We start from the raw sequence: 22,778 nt of genomic DNA on the forward strand, positions 1-22,778 counted from the left end.
CTCCCCCCCCCCCACCGATATACCTGAGCTTTTTATGTATGTTTTCTGCCACTAAAAATTGAATTCTGCCCCCTGTACCTATAAAACAGTCAATATATGTTTGATGTAGAACAAATGAGATGATAATAGATTTCAACTTTTGGCTTTGGTTTTCTGTTGCCTTTAGGCTATATTGATGGGGGGGGGGGCGGTACACACATGCTCACACATATGTACCTATGCACTCCCTCGCCCTTTTGATTTCTTGATTCTGTGAGGATTCTGAGTTTTGCTTCTGCCATAGTTTCATATGTGTGTTTGAAGTTCCTTTTTAGAAAGAAATAGCTATATCCATTTAAGTTTTTTTAATTAAAAATTATTGGCATAATTGTACAAAGGGGATTCACTGTGATAGTTACATGAATGCATGTAATGTTCTTGGATACAATGTACTTGGATTCCTTAACTGCCTATTTAAGTTTCTCTAAGAATGAACTTGACTTACTTTGTTCAACCAACGTTTTCTTTTCTCTTTTCAGAGGATGTTAAGCAAGTGTTTGGACAGACTACAATTCATCGACATATTCCATTTAACTGGGATTCTGAATTTGTACAACTACATTTTGGAAAGGAAAGAAAAAGACACTTGACCTATGCAGAATTCACTCAGTTTTTGCTGGTAGGTCTAGCTCTTACATTTTTAATTTCTTTTTTTTTTTTTTTTTTTGGTCGGTCATGGGGCTTGAACTCTGGGCTTGGGAGCTGTCCCTCAGCTCTTCAGCTCAAAGCGAGCGCTCTACCACTTGAGCTACAGCACCACTTCCAGCTCTTACATTTTTAAAAAAGTATTTAGTAAAACCTGGGATCCAATTTTGTATAAAAGGACACTTTCTTTGACTTGAGCTCTCAACTCTTAGTACTAGCTTTGTAATGCTGACAAGACTACCCCACATAAAGGTACCTCTCTATTAGTCTGTTGAAGTCATAGAAGTAAATGGGCTCCTGTCATAAGTCCCAAATTCAAATTCTAGTTTTATTTCACTTGAATTGAGTAACCTCAAGTGAATCATTTAATTTCATGGGGTCTCAATGTGTATTCAAACAGAAAGGGGTTCTACAGTTCTGGCAGACTTTGCCAGACCCTCTGGGTTGGGGCGGAGGTAGACCCCCTTATTTATGTATCTGGCCATGGCCATTTTTACCTACTAGCATATTGTAATAGATAAACTCCCATTAATGATTTTCTTTTTGACTTTGAATAGTAATGCTACAATACATAGAATTTACTGTGCTTTTTAGTTTGGGTTTATTTTCCTGGGTTTTTAAAACTTAAACCTTGAACTTAAAAACCTGCCTTTGTATTTTCTTTTGTAATCATGATAATGTCTGTGAATCCCCATGTTCAGTTCTCTATAAACATAAACCTACTTAAAGAACTCAGGTGGAGAGTGGAATGTGAGTTATAAGAATTTTACTGATGTTTACCCAGGACACTGGCACACCATAGGAGGCAGTATTCATTTTGATGAGGAATAATTACAATAATGCTATTGAGACAAATGCCTCAAATTGACTTTATGGAACACAGCCTAATTAACTTTTAGTCTTAATGGGATGTTCGCAATAGTAAGGATGATCGCATTTCCCCCTGTAAGTAACTATCAATTATGGTGATTCGAACCGATTGTAAACCACTTAACAACAGCTCCTAGGCTTTCCTCAAGCGAGGAAGCCAGAGTCAAGGCTTAGCTGGCTCAGGGATGATGGGCCATGTTTCCAGGTTCTTCTTGAGTATTCACTTGGATTTGACTCCATTCTGTGATGGTAAGTAGATATAGCCCTCAGTGTCCTACATGAGATGATTTTGATTTTGGAGTAAGAATGGAAGCCTTGAACTTTTACTTGGATCGTTTTGGCTATGGCCTTGCTTTGATGCCCAACTCCAGACCCAGTTTTAAAGGAAGTTGTATTATAATAGACTTTATTTACATCTATGCCAGTTTAGTTATCTGCCTTGGGTCAAGTCCCTCCATTTCAAATGCTTTGTCTACTTCCTTTGAAATGTTTTCTTTTCTTTTTTTTTGTTTTTGGTCGGTCGCTTGAACTCTGGGCTTGGGCACTGTCCCTGTGCTCTTCAGCTCAAGGAGAGTGCTTTACCACTTGAGCCACAGTACCACTTCTGGTTTTCTAGCGGTTTATTGGAGATAAGAGTCTCATGAACTTTCCTGCCCGGGCTGGCTTTGAACTGTGATCCTCAGATCTCAGCCTCCTGAGTAGGTAGGATTACAGGCATGAGCCACCAGTGCCTGGCTCTTTGAAATGTTTTCTGAATGCAGGGAGAACTTTAAACTTCAACTTCAAATACTTTGCTTCCTTGGGCTCTTTTCTTTATGCAGGTAGCTTCTTAAAGCTAGAAAATGTATTTAATTTCCTGTGTTTCTGGCTTGTGCTCTGTCAGGCACGTGCTGCCATTCTGCTGTAGGGCAGGGCTTAGAAACACAGGCATGGGTTTGCTGGCTGCTGCCAATATGGCAATAGCAGATGCTTGGCTCTTTGGGATGTGAAAGTGCTGTCACCATTGTGTGGCTAACTGTCACTGATAAGGAAGAGAAGCAGCTTCAAGGATGGTACCTGTCCTTTCTAGGAGCTTCAATGGATATTCAGATACTGAAGTTTCCTAGAAAGCAGTTCATTTGATTGCAGTCAGCAGGTGTTACCCGTGTGATTGGTGTAGTGCCATTTTCTGCAAGTTCCAGATTTTTTTCCATTTAATAATGCTTTTCATATCTAAGCAAATGTGAGTTTATTACAAACCACCATGTGATGGTGGATCTTACTTGATTTATATGCTCATTTGTGTACGGTCTGGATAAGAGCCTCACCCTGATGTGGGCAGTCATGAGAATTGTTTCAGTGGTGTATCTGTTCTTGTACTTTGTAAAATAAAGGAGTGAGTCAGTATGATTCTTTGAGCTAAACTTGCCTAATTTGTACTGTGCATCCAACTAATAATGCCAAATAATGATGCCAGAGTACATAGCAGAGATATAGGCATCCTTCCTATAATCTAGTTTCTTGTTGGTGGGGAAGGATTTCAGAAGGTAGTGGACCACACAGTGCTGTTACCTTTCATTTGTACTGTTGCATTGACCATTGCTTTATTTGTCTACTTACTTAATTTTGAGCCAGTGATTGAACTCTGGACCTTGTGTACACTAGCACACTGAGCTCTATCCCTAGCCAAACTGCTGCTGTTTTTCTCTTTTATATCCAGTCAGTTATTTTATTTCATGGACAATGATGTGTATGTATATATGTATGTAAATGTTAATAATATGTGTCTTAACCTAGGCACTGGTGACTGTAATCCTAGCTACTCAGGAGGCTGAGGATCTGAGGATCATGGTTCAAAACCAGCCTGAGCAGGAAAGTCTATGAGACTTACCTCCAATAAACAACTCAGAAAAAGCTGGAAGTGGTGCTGTGGCGTAAGTGATAGAATGCTAGCCTTGAGCACAGAGAGGCTCAAGGATAGAGCCCAGGCCCTGAGTTCAAGCCTCAGGACCAGAAAAAAAAAAAAAGATATCTTTTAAAATCATCTGTGAAATGCTCCATGTACTTCTACTCAGTTCAAAGAGCAAAGATCTCATTTTATCATTGCTTATACAAAATTGGACTTTAGCCAGGTGCCGGTGGCTCATGCCTATAATCCTAGCTACTCAGGAGGCTGAGATCTGAAGATCATGGTTCAAAGCCAGCCTGGGCAGGAAAGTCCATGTGACTCTTATCTCCAGTAAACCACAAGAAAACTGGAAGTGGTGCTGTGGCTTAAGTTGTAGAGTGCTAGCTTTGAGCTGAAGATCTGAGGGACAGCACCCAGGCTCAGAGTTTAAGCTCCACAACTGACAACAAAACAAAGCAAAAATACCCCAAAAAACTGGACTTTTGAATATTAATACAGATATTGAGGAAATCTGGACAAATTTTTCTATTATGTATTTGTGCAGTCTTTTTTGTAGATGTTGCCTCAAATTGTTTAAAAGCATGTTTTGTGCTATAATTATTCTAATGTGATACAATTCATTCACTTCAATAAATTTCATGGAATATATAGAGTTTGTTCTAAGTCTTGTTCAAAAGACTGAGGGTTAAAACAGTTCTTAAAAACTCATAATGTAAAAATCTGGGAGCTTGTCCCTGTGTAGCCACTTGGTTAGACCAACAGAAAGATTGTAGGTGTATAAGGTATACTCTGAGTTTATTCTATTGTAACAAAACCTTAACAGGGATCCAAAGTAGAGACTTGCAGAGTCAGGTACATGGCTAAGGTCATCTAGCTAACTGTCCCATTCACAGAGAAGACAAACCTTTCACTGTATAGACTTGTAAGAGTTTACTTATTTGTGGTTTTGAGTTATGCCTGTCTAATAACTGAAGCAATTAAAGCACTTTAAAGTACTCTTTGGCTGCTTTGAAGAAATGTCTATTCTTTGCTTAGTTTTTTTTTAACTGAGTGGAATATCATAGAGCACAGAGTAAAAGTTCTCAAACTTTTCTGCCAAACTATTCAAGAATCAATTCTAAGGCACACTTTAAAAAACAAGAAATCAGGAAGTGGCGATGTGGCTCAAGTGGTAGAACGCTCCCCTTGAGCTGAAGAGCTGAGGGACAGGGCCCAGGCCCAGAGTTCAAGCCTCACGACCGACCAAAAAAAAAAAACAAAAAAACGAAGAAGAGATCATAGTATCTAATACATGTATGATCTTTATTGTTTCCAAAGTACTTTTTGATACTGTTCTGATAGTAGCATCCTCTGAATATGAGAGGTAAAATTGTCATTATCTCCTATTATATGCAAAAAAAATAAAATAAACAAGTTTTAGGGTAAAATTTGGTATTTACAGGTAATTTTCTGGGGAAATTACCCATAGCTTTCATTAAGCTCCCAGAGGAGTATCCCAGACTGGTAACATTGGCTGCTCTAGAGTTTAGCTTTTTTGTGAGATTACAGGCATGTGATAGAGTCAGAAATAGGATGTTGTTACCATTCTACTGTACTTTGTCCAGGGCTAAGGCTGTGGGTAAAATGTTTTGTTCTGCATAGGTCAGAGTGCATTGCTGGACTCCTAGTATTCCTGAACCCTATCCTTCATTTGAGAAACATTGGTTTAGCCTAGATACCCTGAATATTTAAAAACATTGCATCTGGCCTCAGGTCTTTATCCTAGGGCTACACAAAAGCCTGTAGAGGTAGATCTGGTCAGACTTGTGTTTGAGAAGGATCAGGCTGACTGCTGTATGGGAAATCAAGTATATAAAGACATTGCCGAGCCAGGCACCGGTGGCTCACTCCTGTAATCCTAGCTACTCAGGAGGGTGAGATTTGAGGATCGAGGTTCAAAGCCAGCCAGGGCAGGAAAGTCCGTGAGGCTCTTATCTCCAATAAACCACTAGAAAACCGGAAGTGGTGCTGGGGCTCAAGCGGTAGAGCGCTCACCTTGAGCTGAAGAGCTCAGGGACAGTGCCCAGGCCTAGAGTTCAAGCCCCACGACTGACCAAAAAAAAAAAAAAAAAGACATTGCCGAAGAAAGGTAGACCGATTGTTCACTATCTGACTTAAGAGTGAAACAACTGTGACCTAGGTTCGATGGAAATCGTGATGAGCCAAAGTAAATGCATTCAAGAGAAGCCAAGGCACAGTCCTGACTGCATTTGGTGATTTAGCAGGAAGGAGCTAGTCAAGGATTTTCAGGACTGCGGTCAGTTCCTAGATTTTGTTCTTGGGCAAGTGGGAGGAAATGGTGTTTATGAAAGAGGGGACACAGGAAGAAGGGAAGCTTCTAAGGATGGGTGCCAGGTAGTACTTTGCAGTTAATATATTTGTTGGTGCGTTGGCTCTGCCTCTTTTACCCAGTTCCTGGGAATTAAGAGAATACTTTCATAGGAGCCCTATGTAGATTTGGGATCTTTGAAAGAGTTCTGTTCCCTATTTATGAAGCTGGAAAATTTGTCTCAATCCAAGGATTTTCATGTCAGTGCTGTAGGAAGAAGCACCATTAAAAAATCAATGGTGCTTTGAATTGGAGTGCTTTGAAGTGTTAATTTTGGGTCATAAACTTGAGGGGAATAACTCTAAAGGTCCTGCTTAATGGCTTCTCCTCAGAAAATATGAACATAGTTATGGATATAATTCTAGCTACTCAGGAGGCTGAGGTAGGGAGATCATGGTCTGAGGCTTGTCCCTGAGTAAAAAGCACAAGACTGTCTGAATAATAGCACAACAATATCTGGAGGCATGTCTCAAGTGGGAATGTGCTTGATTAATAGGCATCAGGCATTGTGTCCAAACCCCATCTGTGTACTTACATCAACCCCTCTCCCCAATCCCAAAGAGGTTGAGAATGAGATTACCTGAGCCAACAGAATTCTAAACACACAGATGCATTTACCATAGTTTTTTTTTAAATCGGGTTCTCATTTTGTTAGAAGAGTATGTTGAGACTCAGAGAAGTGAATCACAGTTAATGGAATTATGAACAGAACAAAGGTATCTGAACTGAGCTGGATTTGGTGTCTCAGACTAGCTATTTTTATTGGAAAGAATTCCTATTTTCAAAGGAATTATAACAAGAGCTTTGTTGGATACCAAAACATACTTCTTGCTAGCAGTACAACTAAACACTTTTGTTTCTTTTTGTTAAACCAGATTGACCATTGTTTTGACCTATGGATCTGATCTAACTTGGCATCTAGATCAGCCTAAATCTTTTCTGTGTGAAATGGACCTTTTGGTTATTCAAGTTTTGAGCCCTAGAGAATATAGTGATAGGAGTTATCTGCAGTTGCCTCATGTTCCTGCGGAGACAGAGATTTGCTGCTGCTGGTTAGCTCCAGTCCAGGCTATACATGGGAATGGGAATCTTCTTTCTACTAAGGACCATTTAGATATTTATAACATGATTATGAGCCATACAAACTTATTAATATAGACAGACAGCCTCATACAGCCAAAGAGGAACATATGTGTCTGTCCTGTCATGTACTAAGTTATTGTGCAGTTTTTGCATGGCATTTGGAGGACCGGATGTTCCCCACTGCTGCACATTGATTAGGATTTTCCTACGTTGTCTTAGAATCCTGGTATAAGGCAAAATATATAACAGCAAGAAGAAATTGTTCTCCATCACCACTATCAAACAAAGTAAAGTATACTTTCAACATAATATCAAACTCTCAAGCTTTGGTGGTAATAATAAGGGATTTTTATAAAAAAGTAAGCAGCTGTAGAACTCCATGAAACCACAACTACTTACTCAGGTTAGTGGACAATTGACCAGGTCCTTTCTTAGGACTGAGTAACCTAAGCCACTTGTATTTCTTTTTTCTTTTTTTTTTTTTTTTGTCGGTCGTGGGTCTTGGGACTCTGGGCTTGGGCGCTGTCCCTCAGCTCTTCAGCTCAAGGTTAGCGCTCTACCACTTGAGCTACAGCGCCACTTCTGGTTTTCTGGTGTTTGGTTTTTTTTTTAAATTGGATTTTTGTTTGTTTGTTTGTTTGTTTTGTTTTTATTTGGGGGGGGGGGGTCCGGTCGTGGGGCCTGAACTCTGGACCTGGGAACTGTCCCTTAGCTCTTCAGCTCAAGGCTAGCGCTCTACCACTTGAGCCACAGCACCACTTCCAGCTTTTTTCTTTTTGCTTATGTGGTGCTGAGGAATCGAACCCAGGGCCTCATGCATGCAAGGCAAGCACTCTATCACTGAGCCACCTTCCCAGCCTGGTTTTTTTTTTTTTTATTGGAGATGAGTCTCACGGACTTGCCTGCCCGGGCTGGCTTTGAACCTCAATCCTCAGATCTCAGCCTCCTGAGTAGCTAGGATTACAGGCGTGAGCCATCGGTTCCCGGCCCTGTATTTCTTTTTTGAACCTCAGCTTGTTATTCATATTATTGAAAGTATCTATACCATGCACCCTTAGTAGACAGAAACCACAATCATATTTGCATTTTTAACATGTGTTGATTCTAAGTTGGTACAGCCAGAAAATGTAATATAATTTGGGTGCTGTTTTATAAATCCACTGTCCCTTTGTATTTGAAAGGAGTCATGGATAAAGGTGGCTATGTTGTTTGTTTGTCAGTTTGTTGTCAGTAGATCAGGTTCTCTTTTCATGTCCAAATGGAAGCTGTGGCTAGTTTGGCAAAAGGTGACTAGAGTTGTGATCCTAGTCCCGTGGACAGTTTGATGCAGGACATCTTCCATTTATATTGCACATTTTGTACTCTCTGGGCAAAGGAAATCAGGATTCACTGTGCCAGGTGTGTCCACAGTGTTCATCTGCTTGCTGTTCTGTTGAGTAGCCTGTTGTGTAGGCTTTTACACGAACATCCTGCTTTAAAAAAAAAAAAAAGAGCGTTTCCCAGCCATTCCCCACTGTGAAGTTTAACATTAAATCAGAACAGCAAGGAAATAGAGATAGAAAGGCTCTGTACTTGGTTTCTGCCAAGGTGTTGCTATATAGCAGAGCCGCATGTGGCATCACTTCTGATGGCTCTTTTCATGAAAGGCTCCAGCCAGGAAACTGGGGGTGAAATTTCACCATGTACTCTGAAAGTCTGACTAGGGGAGAATGTGGAGGACAAAGGAAAATGTGAAGAATGGGAACTGTGTGTCTTTCTACTTAGTTCATCATTCACTTACCTTTTTTACTCCTAATTAAAATATGGAGACTTTCATCTTAATTTAAATTGTTCCCTCCTATTAGCATAGGATTATGAAAACAAAATATGGTAAATATTCCTTAGGTTCTGATGCTTGATGTAATTTGTTGAAATAGGGATAAATAATATGATACCATATTTTAAAGCATACCACCTTCATGTATTTTTGTTCTTTGTTTTGGTAAACAATTAACCTGCATTTTGTCTAGAATTCTTCTTTGAATTATTTTCTTAGCTCTGCTTTTATTCAAATTTCATATTAAAAAAAATGAAAATGCTCAACACAAATTGGCCAGCTTTTTTTTTGTCGTGTTTTTGGCTTTATAATATAAATCATCTGGATCTGTTGCTTACTTTATGGGTCTTTTTTTTCCTGGTAAATTGTTCTCAGGCTAAAGTACAAACTTGTATGTCTGAATAGAGGTGGAAAGAATTTTTTGCATTCAAAATATACCCACTTGAAAATTGGAGATTATTAAGGAAATGACAGGCCTGGAACTATTAGAAGCATGAATGTAAGACCTGAAGCAGAGTAACCCCTATATATGTTTATTTCTGTACACCTAGCAATTTTAAAGAGTTTGATTTTTTTTTTCCTACAGCAATCTGAATGGGTGTGTTGAAGTAGTTCGAAACTGCTACAATAAAAGCCTATTCCATTAAGCATCATGCAGCAGAATAGAGGGAACAGAAACAGTTCACTGGTGAATACTACAGAGGAATCTGGCCTCCTTTCATGTGCTTCAGCAGAACTACCTGAGAGAGAGCTGAAGAGCTTCTTGCTCTGGGGCCTTATGACCTCAGGAGATAGAAGGGGTATTCTCCCTCTTTCCCCCTAGTATCAACTTCATCAGCTGCATTTCACCAACCTCCCTTGGCTGGCACTGTTAAGATCTCTCTTCATGGAGGCATGGCATCTGCCCAGCATTCTGGAGTTTCTACATACTCTCAGACTCCATTGTGTGTCCTGACTCATTTAGTTTTGTATTTGTATATATACCTTCATATATATACACAAGTGACCTGTGTAGGTTGAGGTCATTGCTCCAGAGCCACACCACCAGGATGTACACCACCAGGATGTTTGTCCACTTTGTCCTTGGCCTCTTTTAATGGTGGCTGTCTTCACCTCGGTTTTCTTGTAGTATTGGTGGGATCCATCTCATAAGGTGTTGGAAGGGCTTAAAGAGATGAAGCAGGAACACCCCACAGTTTCCATGTGGCACAGTATACACTCTACACTTGGTAAAAGTATTTCACTGAAAACCCCAGTTGTCTAATTGCCAAAATTAATATTAATACCTATACCTCCAGCTAGCTTTTATAGAGAGCAGCATAACTTCTGCTTATAGCTTAAATTTATCTTATGCCAGAATTTTCTTTCTGGTCAACCACCTTCCCCTGCCACTCCCCTCTCTCTTTAATTATTTTTCTTCATGGTAGATTCTCCTATCCCCTCTGTTCTCCAAGGTGACAATTACTAGGGAATATTCTATCTTGCTTCATTTTTACAGCATTCAAACCCTCATCAAAAACACTTCTTAAATTCTTTTGTTATGACCCCTTTATAATAAGGGAATCATAAGTCATTTGAGAACCCCAGTTTTGGAGTCAGGTGTTTCATGGTATGGATCTCAGGTTAGCAACTCCTAAGCTATGTGGCTTTGGGCTACTTAACCATCCTGAGCTTCCAGTATCTCTGTAAAGTGAATGCAATAAATATTACTTCATATGGTTTTAAATCTTTAAATGAATTACTGTCTTGAAATTCTTAGCCTAACCTATGGCCTACAGTAAATATGTAAGCCTTCAATTTGCCATTTTCACCATCCTTCTTTTTCTGTGGCTCTTTTAGAATCACTCACAACTCTCTTCCATACGTTGCAAAGGACTTTAGAGGATTTTAAACCTTCCATCTCAGCAAAAATCAAAGCTCTCACGTACTAAATGCCCATCATGCATGACCTTGTCTCAAGGTCATGTGCAGCAGACTTTAACGTGCATGTTTCATGAAGGAAGAAGGGTTTCATGAAGGGTTCAGATCACCTGGCCATATCTCCCAGGTCATAGTTTTGAGATTGTTCCTGCATTCTTCTTCCAGGTTTTCAAACTATTGGATCTGGCACACACACACAGTACTTTCATACCCATCTATTAAAGCAAAATTGTGTGTGGTTAGCTACATCCAGACAGGAAACTGCTACTTTGCAAGTGAGCATTGCTCAATTATTTATAGGTTGAGTACTACTGCGTAATGTGCTAAAACCTCACTCAAACATTTTGTCCATCAATTTTTTTAAAGAAATGTCAATAGCCAAGCCTATAGCAGTGGCTCAAGCTTATAATCCTAGCTACTTTCAGGTGGGGAGATCTGGAAATTGGGCCGCTAGGCCAAGTAGGGATCGAAGATCATTCCTGAGACTCCATCTCAACCAGTGGCCGAACATTTTAGGATCTGAGTGGGTTCAGTTGTATGTACCTATCATCTCCGGTGATGAGAGGGAATAGAAATAGGAGGATTTCATTCCAACCTAGCTTGGGCATAAAGCAAATCCCTATCTCTAAAATAAACTAATGGAAAAGGGCTAGAAGCATGACTCAAGTGGTAGAGGACCTGCTTAGCAAATGTGAGGCCCTGATTTCAGTCTGGTTTACTGTTAAAAAAAAAAAAATCCTAATGGCTTTATCCTTGATAGATTTCTACCATGAATATGTGGTTAGAACCATTGTGCCTCAACTGTTATTCACATCCTCCCCTTGCCCCCATGACTTGCTTACGCATTCTGGTCTTTTTTGCTTTTAGGAAAGGGCATTATTTTGTATATGCTAAATTCTAGGCACACTAAAACTAAAAGCTCTTTCAATTTTTAAAGCTCTTTTATCCCTTCTAGGTTCAAATGTTAGAACGATCAGTCTTGGTAGCGCTGCACATTTGTTAGGTTTTCTTCAAACAGCTGTAGAGGTGCCCATGAGAACTTGGATTTGATGTTGTTCTTACTGCTGTTGTTGTTTTTCCCCCTCTGCAGGGCTAGGAATGGAACCCAGGGCTTGATGTTATCTTAGTGGTATTTTTACCAGGGAGATACATCCCAGCCCTTGGTATTTGAGGTAGTGTCTTTTACTGTAATAGATTGATCTGGAACTTGATATCTAGTCCAGGCTGGCCTCAAGCTCAGTGTTCCTGCATCTGCCTCTTGAGTGCTTGCATTACAGGAGTGTGCCGCTGTGTACAGCTGAAAGCATCATTTGTAAGTCACTGTTACTGATGCAGTTTCTTCCATAGGAATCTACCTACATTTCTCCTTCTCAGTCTCGGGGCTGAGAGAGAACAAAGAAGTGAATAAGGACAGAACATTGTATTTTGTTTTGTTTTTTGGTGCTAGCACTGGGGCTTGAACTCAGGGTCTTATGTTCTCACTTAGCTTTTTTTGCTCAAGGCTGGCACTCTGTCACTTGAGCCACACCTCCATTTTTTAAACTTTTTATTGGTTTTTTGGAGATAAGAGTCTCTTGGATGGAGAAAGTGGTTTGGATTGGTGTCTGGTGGATTCAGATCATAGTGGTAGGTATTTGGATAGTGGCAACAGCCAAGAAACAGATAGCCAGCCATAGACAATTACAAAACCTACCTTCAGTACTCTACCTTAAAGTGGAAGTACCATCTAATATTTCACCACTTAAGTGTTTCTACTATTGAAAGAACTATATAGCTCAGGTTTCTTGTCTGCATGGAATTTTCATGTTTCCAATCTTCAGGAATTATCAAAAGTGTCTTCTCAAATTGTTGATGATCACTGTGTGAAGAACCTTTTAACCTCCCGATTGAAAGAATTTTGATAGTTAATAACAAATAAGAAGGGTGTAGAACTTGAATTTGAACTCAAGGCCTTATACTTGGTAGGTAAGTACTCTCGATTTCTTAAACCTGAGTCCTTTTTGCTTTTAGTTATTGTTTGAGTAGAGTCTTATATTTGCCTGGCACTGGACCTGGGTTATGATCTTCCTACTTACTGCATAGCTGAGATTCAAACAGATGTGTACCACATGACTTGCTTATTGGTTGAGATGGTGGTCTCATTAATTGTTGCCTAGACTAACCTCAAACTGTTATTCTCCTAGTATCTGTCTCCTGTAGATGGAATTACAGGCATGAACCACTACCACCAGCTTCTGTGATACACAGATGCATTTCAGTCACAACTGCATCCCCTATAGTGCGAGAATCCTCCCCTATTCCTTTGGCATCTGTTTTCACCAGAATGGTCTTAGGTTCTGATGGCTTCCTGCAGTCTGAGGAGACAGTAGTGAAGGGATGTAATGCCAGGATCCCTATGACTCTGAGTTACAAACTAGAGGAGATGGTAAACAATTGAACATACATTCTGCTTTTGTGGAGAGTAATACTGGCATTAACAGTGTGTCTGGCAATTTGAAGGAGACTGTTCATTCCTTTCAATTGAATGCAGACTATAGGTTGTTGAGAAGTTGGTTCCTTCTGTCCTCTTGAATTGGAGGCATTCATATAGAGAACTTTTGCTTTGTTCAATAGACTATGGTTTGTTCATATACCTGATTTTTTTGTCTACCTGTCATCAGTGGTCACCTTTATTGTGTGAGTATGGACTATACCTGAATCATTTCCCTTAGCAGACTAAGTGGAAGAAACAAAATTGGTACATGGTAGAGAAAAGTGAGAATGCCAGCTCTTATTCTCATGTACAATGGAATAACAGGTTTCAGAATTAAGGAACAGAGGCAGAGGGACACATGAACTCAGGACACTGATTTTCAGTTAGGACACTCAGTTGAATTTACAAGCTGTAGGGAGGGTCTGGCAGGACTGGGCATGGGTTGATGAGAGATGATGCTAAGACTCGCTCTTGTAAGCATTTGAGTGCTCAGCCTTGGACATGGGTTTCTGTGAGGAAGGGCCATTAGCTGTCTGCAGAAGGAGGTAAAGGTCAGAAAGGAGGTTATTGCATTCAAGGTAGACTGCTGAGGCCAGAGTGAGGAGGCTTCACATTGCAGCTGGGCCATGGTGCTAATTTAGGTGATGCCTAAGGAGGCCCTGAACCTCTGGAATCAGGATGGAAAAGGAAAGGATGCATTTGAATGAATTTTCACAGGCCTCAAGAACATAATTTGATTATTCTTGGGACAAAGGAAGCTAGAAGAATGGCAGCCAGTGATCAGAAAACCGATATGCCAATAACTAAGCTTTGAGGGACCAGGTTTGAGTACTGTGTGTGGAACAGGCAAAACTGATAGATGCCAGAACTAAAATGAAGCAATATTTTTTTTTTTTTTTTGGTGCTAATACTGGGGCTTGAACTCAGGGCCTAGTAGCTATCCCTTAGCATTTTTGCTTAAGTCTAGTATTTTATCACTTGATCTACAGTTCTACATTGGCTTTTTTCTGATTAACTGGAAATAAGAATCTCCTAGACTTTTCTGCAGAGGTTGGCTTTAAAGTGAAATCCTCAGATCTCAGCCTCCTGAGTAGCTAGGATTACAGGCATGAGCCACCAGCGCCCAGCTGCCCAGCTTTTATACTTGCATATATTTCCAGGAAACTGAACAATTGAAAGCTACATTCATGCTAAGATACATTATATGTATGTTCAATAAAATAATGAAATAAACGGTCATAGGTGGGATTATAAAAGTATAACCACAGAGCAGTGGTCATCTCAGTAAGGACAGATGGCAATGTTGGGAGTCATTTTTGATTGTCATATCCCTTGGTGGGAGGAGCTACTGGCATCTAGTGGAAAGAGAGGGAGGGATGCACAAGGTAGTATCTCACGACAGTCATGTCAAGGCTGAGAAATCTGTGTTAGAGAAATAACATTTTCCCACAGAGGACCACTCTTTTCATTCTTGTTACATCATGTGTTTAATGTAAAGCAGCTTGTGGTTAAGAATTGCTCATCTTTGGAGAGGGACTAATGTTCTGTGTGCATTTTCCTTTTGTTCTGCATCACTTTTTTGCTGGATCTGGCGAGATCTTCAAACCTACTAAATGTTTCCTGTTTTCATTCTGTTTATGTTTCAGATTCTAGCAGAGCAAGAAAATGGTTCTTTGACCCCAGGATCCAAGATGGATCACTGATCTGACTGTACCTTTTGACAGCAGCAGTAGCTTGGGGATGCCACTAAATAGGCAACTAAGGGCATGTTAAGTTATGATGTAGCAGACATTTCTTTAGCTTGTCATTTGTAGTAACAAATAAGAGGCATAAAGTAATGATTTTGTAATCTGTATTTATAGGAAATACAGTTGGAGCATGCAAAGCAAGCCTTTGTGCAGCGAGACAGTGCCAAGACTGGAAAAGTCACAGCCATTGACTTCCGAGACATCATGGTCACCATCCGCCCCCATGTCTTGACACCTTTTGTAGAAGAATGTCTAGTGGCTGTAAGTTGTACCTTGCTCTAATGAAGTAGTTTATTCCACCTAGTTTCAGTAAATAATGAATTATAAATAACAATTCTTAGCCAGGTGCCCATGTCTCATGCTTATAATCCTAGCTACTTAGAAAGCTGAGATCTGAAGGATTGCAGTTGGAGATCAGTCTGGGTAGATAAGTCTTCTAAAGATATGGCTCAAGTGGTAGTGCCAGCTTGAGCAAGCAAGCATATAAAGAATAATTCTTACATACGTTGTTTAAAAACAAAAACATTTTGTACTGTCATTGCATATATTATACACTGAGGAACAAAAGTATGTTTAGGTTTATTTAGTAGGTAGGTTAATTTGTTGTCTTAGCATATACTATAGGGTAGTTTAGAGAAATATTCAATCATCCACCAGCATCTATGAGAATGATCCCAGAACCTCTCACATTCCAAATTCTGCACACTCAAATGGTTTTATAAAATGGTGCAATCTTTGTATATAAACTATGCACATCTTCTAAATACTTTAAATGATCTCTGACTACTTTTGATTCAATCTGATGTTACATATATATATATATATATATATATGTATATATATTAATTCATTATTATTTTTGTTTTTGTTGATGATGGTTGTGGGGTTTGAACTTGGAGCTGGGCACCGTACCTAAGCTCCTTAGCTTAAGGCTCGCACTCTACCACTTTGGCCACTGCTCCACTTCTGGTTTTCTGGTGGTTAATTGGCAATAAAAGAGTCTCATGGTGTTTCTTGCTTGGGCTGGCTTTGAACCCTGAGCCCCAGATCTCAACCTCATGAGTAGCTAGGATTACAGGCCTGAGCCACCAGTGCCCAGCTATATTTTTATATCTGTATTGTTTAGGGAATACTAAGAAAATATGCATATGTTTAGTACAAATACGATTTTTTTCTCTCAAATCTTTTCACTCTGTGATTGGTTGAATCCCCAGATATGGAACCCATGGGTACTGAAGCTATCCCATATTAATTGGTTGAAGAAAAACAAATTTGTAATATATTAATGTTGGTGAATATTTTTCAGTATATGATATGCTAATCTTCATCTTTCTTTATTGAGGGGATAAAAAGCATACACATTACTTGTTAGAGTCATGGGCAGACCAGAAATTGAACCATCTTAGATCTCTCATTGACTCACTCTGTGTGTGTGTGTGTGTGTGTGTGTGTGTGTGTGTGTGTGTGTGTGTGTGTGTGTGTGTGTGTGTGTGTGTGTGTGTTGGCTGTGGTGGGTGTGGGACAGGCCTAGATCAGCCATTGCACGTCAGGAGCACCCATCCCAGAGAATGTACAGATGTTGGATTTAGTCCATGGGCTCTGGAGTGTCCTGCCCCACTCTGGGATGGAGATTCCCTAGCCTTGATCATAGAATCTTCAGAATCATGAGGAGTAAATATTAAAAATACAGAAAGTATCTTCCAGAGTTGTCTTGTCCCATTTATACATGGTGAGGTCTTAGAATCTAATTTATGACACTTCTAGGTAATACTGATGACCACTTAGATTTGGAGACACCTTGCTGGTCACTGTCCTTTTTCTATTTCCAGGAGAAGAGGGTGAGTTCTCACTAGCATCTGTGTTTCTCACAGTGCTCAAGATGGGCAACACCTCAGCTAGCCTTTTGGTTTTCCATTTATTTTCCTAGAGCCGTCCTTGTTCTGGAGACATGACCTTCAGACAAGGCTTTTCCTACTCTGGCACTATGTTAATTTAACTCCTTTTCTTGTCCACCCACCCCCTCTTTCCTATTCCATATTAAACTCCCATGTCAGCTATTTTAACTGATTGCTAAGTGAAGATTTATGTGGTTTTTACCTTACAAAGAAGTGCTCTCCTAATAAAAACATTTTGCCTTGTTAAAGAAGGATATAATTTGAAACCCTTAACTAAAGTTCCATTCACAGTGGACAGGCTGCTTTTCCTTGACTCCTGTGAAGAAATATGGGTCCTTAAAAATTATGATTATCAGAATTCTGACCAATTTTAACCCCTATCCACGCATGTGACATCTCATAATTTTACCATAGTATACTGTTTGTTAGAAATCCCACCAATATAAAGTCTGCACTTAAATAATTATTTATTGCTAGTTACAAGTAAATGGACAAGCCTTGATATTAAAGTTAGGCTGACCACATTCCATATTTGCTTTGATATGTGTGTGTGTGTGTGTGTGTGTGTATTTACCTGTGTAAGCACATGCATGTGTGCATGTATCTGTTACAGTTTTTATGTTCAAGCCTTTATAAGATTTGCTCATTAGATGAAATAAACCAACTTATAAAACATTTCCAATTGAAATTTGAACTCTGTCAATTACTACTGGTCCCATTGTTATAATCCTACACATGTATTTATTTAGTTTTTTAGGGTAGCATATGGAAAGCACAAGTTCTGGTCATGATTAGTTGGAGTTACTTCTAAAAATCAGTTACCGCTTTTTTTTTTAAATATTAAAGAGAAATATGGTCATTTCTTCTGAAATATGCATTCCTCATTGTTTCTAAACTAGTATAAGCTATATGTCCTTTCAGAACTCCTTCACAGCACATCTTTTTTTATCATTCTCTCTGATTTCAATTTACCAAGGCTGCTGGAGGTACCACATCCCATCAAGTCAGTTTCTCCTATTTTAATGGATTTAATTCTCTCCTCAACAACATGGAGCTCATTAGAAAGATCTACAGTACTCTGGCTGGCAACAGAAAAGATGTGGAGGTGACTAAGGGTGAGTGGAAAAAAAATATACATACACACACACACGCACACACACACAGATATATATATATATATATATATATATTACATTTTTTTTTCTTTTCATTTTGGTTGGTTGTGGCTTGAACTCTGTGTTTGGGCACTGTCCCTCAGCTCTTCAGTCTTCAGCTCAAGGCTAGCGCTCTACCACTTGAGCCACAGTGTAACTTCCAGCTTTTTCTTTGTATGTGGTTCTGAGGAATTGAACCCAGGGCCTCATGCATGCAAGGCAAGCACTCTACCATTGAGCCACCTTTCCAGCCCAAGTGAAAATACATTTGAATTCTAGCCAAGTGATTTGGGAAGTTATTATTACATTGAAGAAGTCAACGAGAAATTTACATTACAGATTTGTTTTTGTCCTGTTAACACATACTGACCATTGGGTGCATGTATGTTTTTGATCAGACAAACAACAGCAAGCAAAACAATCTTCACTAAATTTTGAATGAGCTTTAAAAACGCCTTGAGGTGGTACCAAACTTTTCATATTGGGGAAAATATTCTCCATCCTCTTTACAAGTGAGTGAAGGGACTGCAGGAATGTTTGTCCTATTTGGATTGACTTGAATTCCTCAACTGACAATAATAAAGTGTTGTGATGTCCATCCTTTCCAGTTAATGCTGAGTTCAGTGCTATCCCTTCTTTGAATCTTTCCCTTTTAACTTTTAACTTTTTTTCCCCATACAGAGGAGTTTGCTCTGGCAGCTCAGAAATTTGGTCAGGTTACACCCATGGAAGTTGACATCTTGTTTCAGTTAGCAGATTTATATGAGCCAAGGGGGTAAGTTGGCTTTCTTTCCTTTTTTTTTTTTTTTTTTAATTAGTTTAATAAAAGGAGGTTAGGAGGTAGGGGTTGGAGGAGGGGCAGCATAGAGAGGAAAGAAGCCAAATGAAAAGCAATGCTGAAATATGGGGAATGATAAAAAGAATATTCTGCAATGCTGTAATGTCAATATAGTCGGTTAGAATGTGTGTTGTTGCTTATGTTGGTTTTTCCTCTAGACGTATGACTTTAGCAGACATTGAGCGGATCGCTCCTCTGGAAGAAGGAACTCTGCCCTTCAACTTGGCTGAGGCCCAGAGGCAGGTGAGTGAAGAGAAAGAATAAGTTTTCCTCTCCATGTGTTCTGGGGAGCCCCTAGCCCCTTTTCCCAAGCAGTACCTTTCTGACTCTGGTTTTTTACTTACCAATTTTTACTTGACATCTCTAAACTTAGGCATTTTTAGAAAGCTGAGAAGAGAAATTACTTAGAGACTTTCTTATGAACAGACAATGGTATTTGTTTCCTTTCCAAGGTAGAGTGATTTACCTAGTGGCTCACGCCTGTAATCCTAGCTACTCAGGAGGCTGAGATCTGAGGATCACAGCTCAAAACCAGGCCAGGGACGCCAATTTGTGAAATTCTTGTCTCAGTTAACTGGCAAAAAACTTGAAGTAGAGCTGTGGCTCAAGTGCTAGAGCACTAGTCTTGAGTGACTAAAGTAAGGGACAGTGCCCAGGCCCTGAGTTCAAGTCCAAGTATTGGTTGCCCCCCCTACCCCCCCCCCCCAAAAAAAAAAAAAAAGAGTGCTTCCTTGCTACATTCCAAAAGTATTCTCAGGCTGAGGGGATGGAAAAGAGCCTTGAGTTGTCACCATCCCCGTCAGCAGCAGCTGCACATGGCTAAATGAAAGTTGTCTTTTGCTCCACAGAGGTACTCTGTCAGTGTATTGTCTTAACTGTAATGCCTTCCTTTTTTTTTTTTTTTTTTAAGTATCAAAATGAGATAATTTTGTTTAGTCTGGAGTCATAGTTTGGAGGCTTTTAGACCTATTTTCTCTGTGAAAGGATTCATAAGTTATGTGGAAACAATTTTAGGAATGCTAAATTTTATTTTATGGTTAACAGAACCCAATCTCTTGAAGTTGTGGGAGTCAGAAACTTAAGACTTGGGACCTCCTCACTTAACTCTTGCTCAGCTCACTGTAGATCAGCCTTTGTGAAGAAAAGCCTTCCTGGCATGTGGTGTGCTTATACGGCATTTATAGAATAAATCCACTCACAGACAGAGTGTCGTTTTTAGAAAAAAGACCTCCTTTAAGGCAAAGCCATCTCTGAGTCCTGCGAGACTTAACCGTTTTTGGCTTGGAGCTCTAGTTCTGTATAGAGACGCCAGTTTGACCACAATGGGTTGATGCGGGCTACATTTTTAGGACTGCCAGGCTTCAAGCCAGGACCCTCCTCCTTTTTAGCTCCTTCCCACCCAAAAGCAGTGGCTGAGTTTTGTGTGCACCATGGAAGTCAAACTAGTGGGTGTGTACTCAGTAAATCCCAGCTTGGCACCTCTGGAAACCCAGCTGGCTGTGGTTGAAAGAGGAAGCTGATTTCCCTGGGTGCAGAAGTGGAGGCCATGTTTCTCCCCTCCCTTTGATTTTTAAACAACAAATATGAGATGATGATCTCTTCTGTATGCCATCGGCTGTTGTTGAAATTTGGGGATAAAGAGAAAGCAGAAAAGGTTTTTTACATGTCCCTGCTCTCCAGCTGGCAGTGGCATCCCACTATTTTTAACCTGTAAGCCCTTTTGCAGCTTTTGAGATTTTGTGTTGGGTGATGGTTGATAGTGGCCATGAAAGGGTTAGGGCTAGTTTGATGAGATTTACAGCAGGAAATGATTGGCTTCTGCTTAGAAGTTTAGAGCAATTCACAGCCAGCCTGGTATGGAATACAGCATGCTTTTTACTCCATGAACCCCACTGGGCATAACACATTTGAACAACGGAGGTCATCCACCTGTAGGCAAGTCTGCCTGTCCCAGCACTGTGGAATGTTTCTCCTACACAGGAGTGGAGAAGGTGGAGTCTTTATTATGTCATTTTTAACAACATGCTACCATTTGTAGCTTCTGAAAGATTAGAGTATGGAGTTTCATTTGTCTTTTAATTGAGAATTAGAGGCAATGGGAGGTTCCTCCCCTCGTTTATTTTCACAATACTGTAAATCATTATTTTGATACCCAAGCATATCTAAGTATTGCATATTTTTATGTGTATAAATAAAATTGTGCTTCTCTTTTGAATGTGTTGGTCAAAATGAAGGTATTATTGAGCTCCATCTATGCAGGCACAGAATTGGGATCAGCTTGTGAAATTTGCACGACATGTTTTACATTCTTAGAGTTGTATATATCTATGTAAAGCTATTTTCAGTTAAATGACAAGGAAATTCCAAATAATCTCATTATATTAGAATTGTGCTACATTGACAGCAACTAAAATTCAGACGGTAGCTGGGGTTGATGATTATTTTCATTGTTCCCTGATTTTTAATTATCAGGGCTTTTGGAAAACAAATTTAATTTAATATATTTATTCAACAAGCCCTGACTGTATGTCATCCTTATTTGACAAGTCTATGAGTCATAAAATCACTATTTTATTTATGTTAAAATGTTCTTGCCCCAGAAATACTTCAAACGATAGGCTAGAAAGATAGCAACCTAACAACTGACTGACCTGGAGTATGAATTTAGGAAAGATGGGCTAAAGGAGGAAAAATGAATAATCACATATAATCAGCCACTTACTAAGGATGTCATAAAAACATTGAGTAGCTATCTCTGGGTGGTAGTGTTAACAAAATGTTAATATATAGTATTTTGTATGCATATAGACCCACAAATATGAGTAGCTATCTCTGGGTGGTGATGTTAACAAAATATTAGTATGTATTTTGTATGCATATAGACCCACAAATAATTTCAATAAATGACTTCCTGCTGCATTGTTCAAACATTTTCATTACCACGAAATATTTAAATGGAAAAGGAGTTCTTATGGAAAATAGCTGTCTAACCACAATGTTCTTCTTAGCTTATATTTTCTTATTTCTTATATATTCTTATTACAAACATTTTTGAAAGTTGTGATGTTGGTTTTCTTTTTGTTGTTTTTGGTGTTTGTTTTTGTCTTGTTTTTGTTTTTTGTTTTTTTGGGGGGGTGGTAATGGGGCTTCAACTCAGGGACTAGGTACTGTCCCTGAGCTCTTTTGCTCAAGGCTGTCTCTCTACCACTAGCCACAGCACCACGTCTTATGATAATGTATTTTAAGTAGTTATCTATGAATGGTCATTAAAGTATTTCCAGGATTTTACCTTTTTTTTTTTTTTTTGTTAAAAAAAAGCTGCTTTGTAGAATTTCTGTAGTTTGACACTTTTTTTTTTTTTACTAGCTTACTATCTAGTAAGCTACTAGCTTACTACTAGTTTACTAACCTAATTATTTACTAGCCTAATGTTATATAAGTAGAGTTTTAAGTGTTTGGATATATATTATCAAATTTTCCTCAGCTTTGCTTTGTTTGATAACTATTTTGATAAGATCTATTTTACTTAATTCTTGTGAGCCTGGATATTGCCACTTAAAAGCAAAATAAATAAATAAATTAAATAAAAGAGCCAGTTTAATTAATGAAAAATTATATCTCACTCATATTTGTTGAATTTTCATTCCTTTGGTAACCAAAATTAAGTATTCACTTAAAACATTTTTATTGTAAAGATGATGTACAGAGGGGTTACAGTTACATAAGTAGTAAAATAATGTATACATTTCTTTTTGAACAGTGTTGCCCCCTCCCTCATTTTCTCCCATCCCCCCAACTTTACCCAAATTGTAAAGTTCATTTCCAACATAGTGTCTAGTAGCATTCATTTTTTAAAAATTACCTTTAGTGAGTTGTACAAAGGATTTTCAATACAGTCAGTTTACGAGTACAGTGCAACATTTTTAGTAAATAATGGCTTTTTATTATGTCCAAACGTGACTTTAAATACTTTAAGAAATAATATAGTTTTTATTACTGAGAACTTATGGAATCTAACCTAATTTTCCTCTTTGGCACTTT

The 22,778-nt window shown here is 39.1% G+C and overlaps 1 protein-coding gene across 1 annotated transcript in view; it reads left to right on the forward strand.

The window, feature by feature from the left end:
* The window catches only part of Slc25a13 (solute carrier family 25 member 13), a 160,862-nt gene that overhangs the window by 78,830 nt on the left and 59,254 nt on the right, over positions 1–22,778 (forward strand). The window contains exons 5-9 of the mRNA XM_042684629.1: positions 519–658; positions 14,965–15,111; positions 17,722–17,860; positions 18,581–18,674; positions 18,896–18,980. Coding sequence (XP_042540563.1) covers positions 519–658; positions 14,965–15,111; positions 17,722–17,860; positions 18,581–18,674; positions 18,896–18,980 — 605 coding nt within the window. The remainder of the gene's footprint in view (positions 1–518; positions 659–14,964; positions 15,112–17,721; positions 17,861–18,580; positions 18,675–18,895; positions 18,981–22,778) is intronic.

This window comes from Dipodomys spectabilis, unplaced genomic scaffold (assembly GCF_019054845.1).
Source record: "Dipodomys spectabilis isolate Male_0828 unplaced genomic scaffold, ASM1905484v1 ptg000089l, whole genome shotgun sequence".
In the NCBI taxonomy this organism is placed as follows: domain Eukaryota; kingdom Metazoa; phylum Chordata; class Mammalia; order Rodentia; family Heteromyidae; genus Dipodomys; species Dipodomys spectabilis.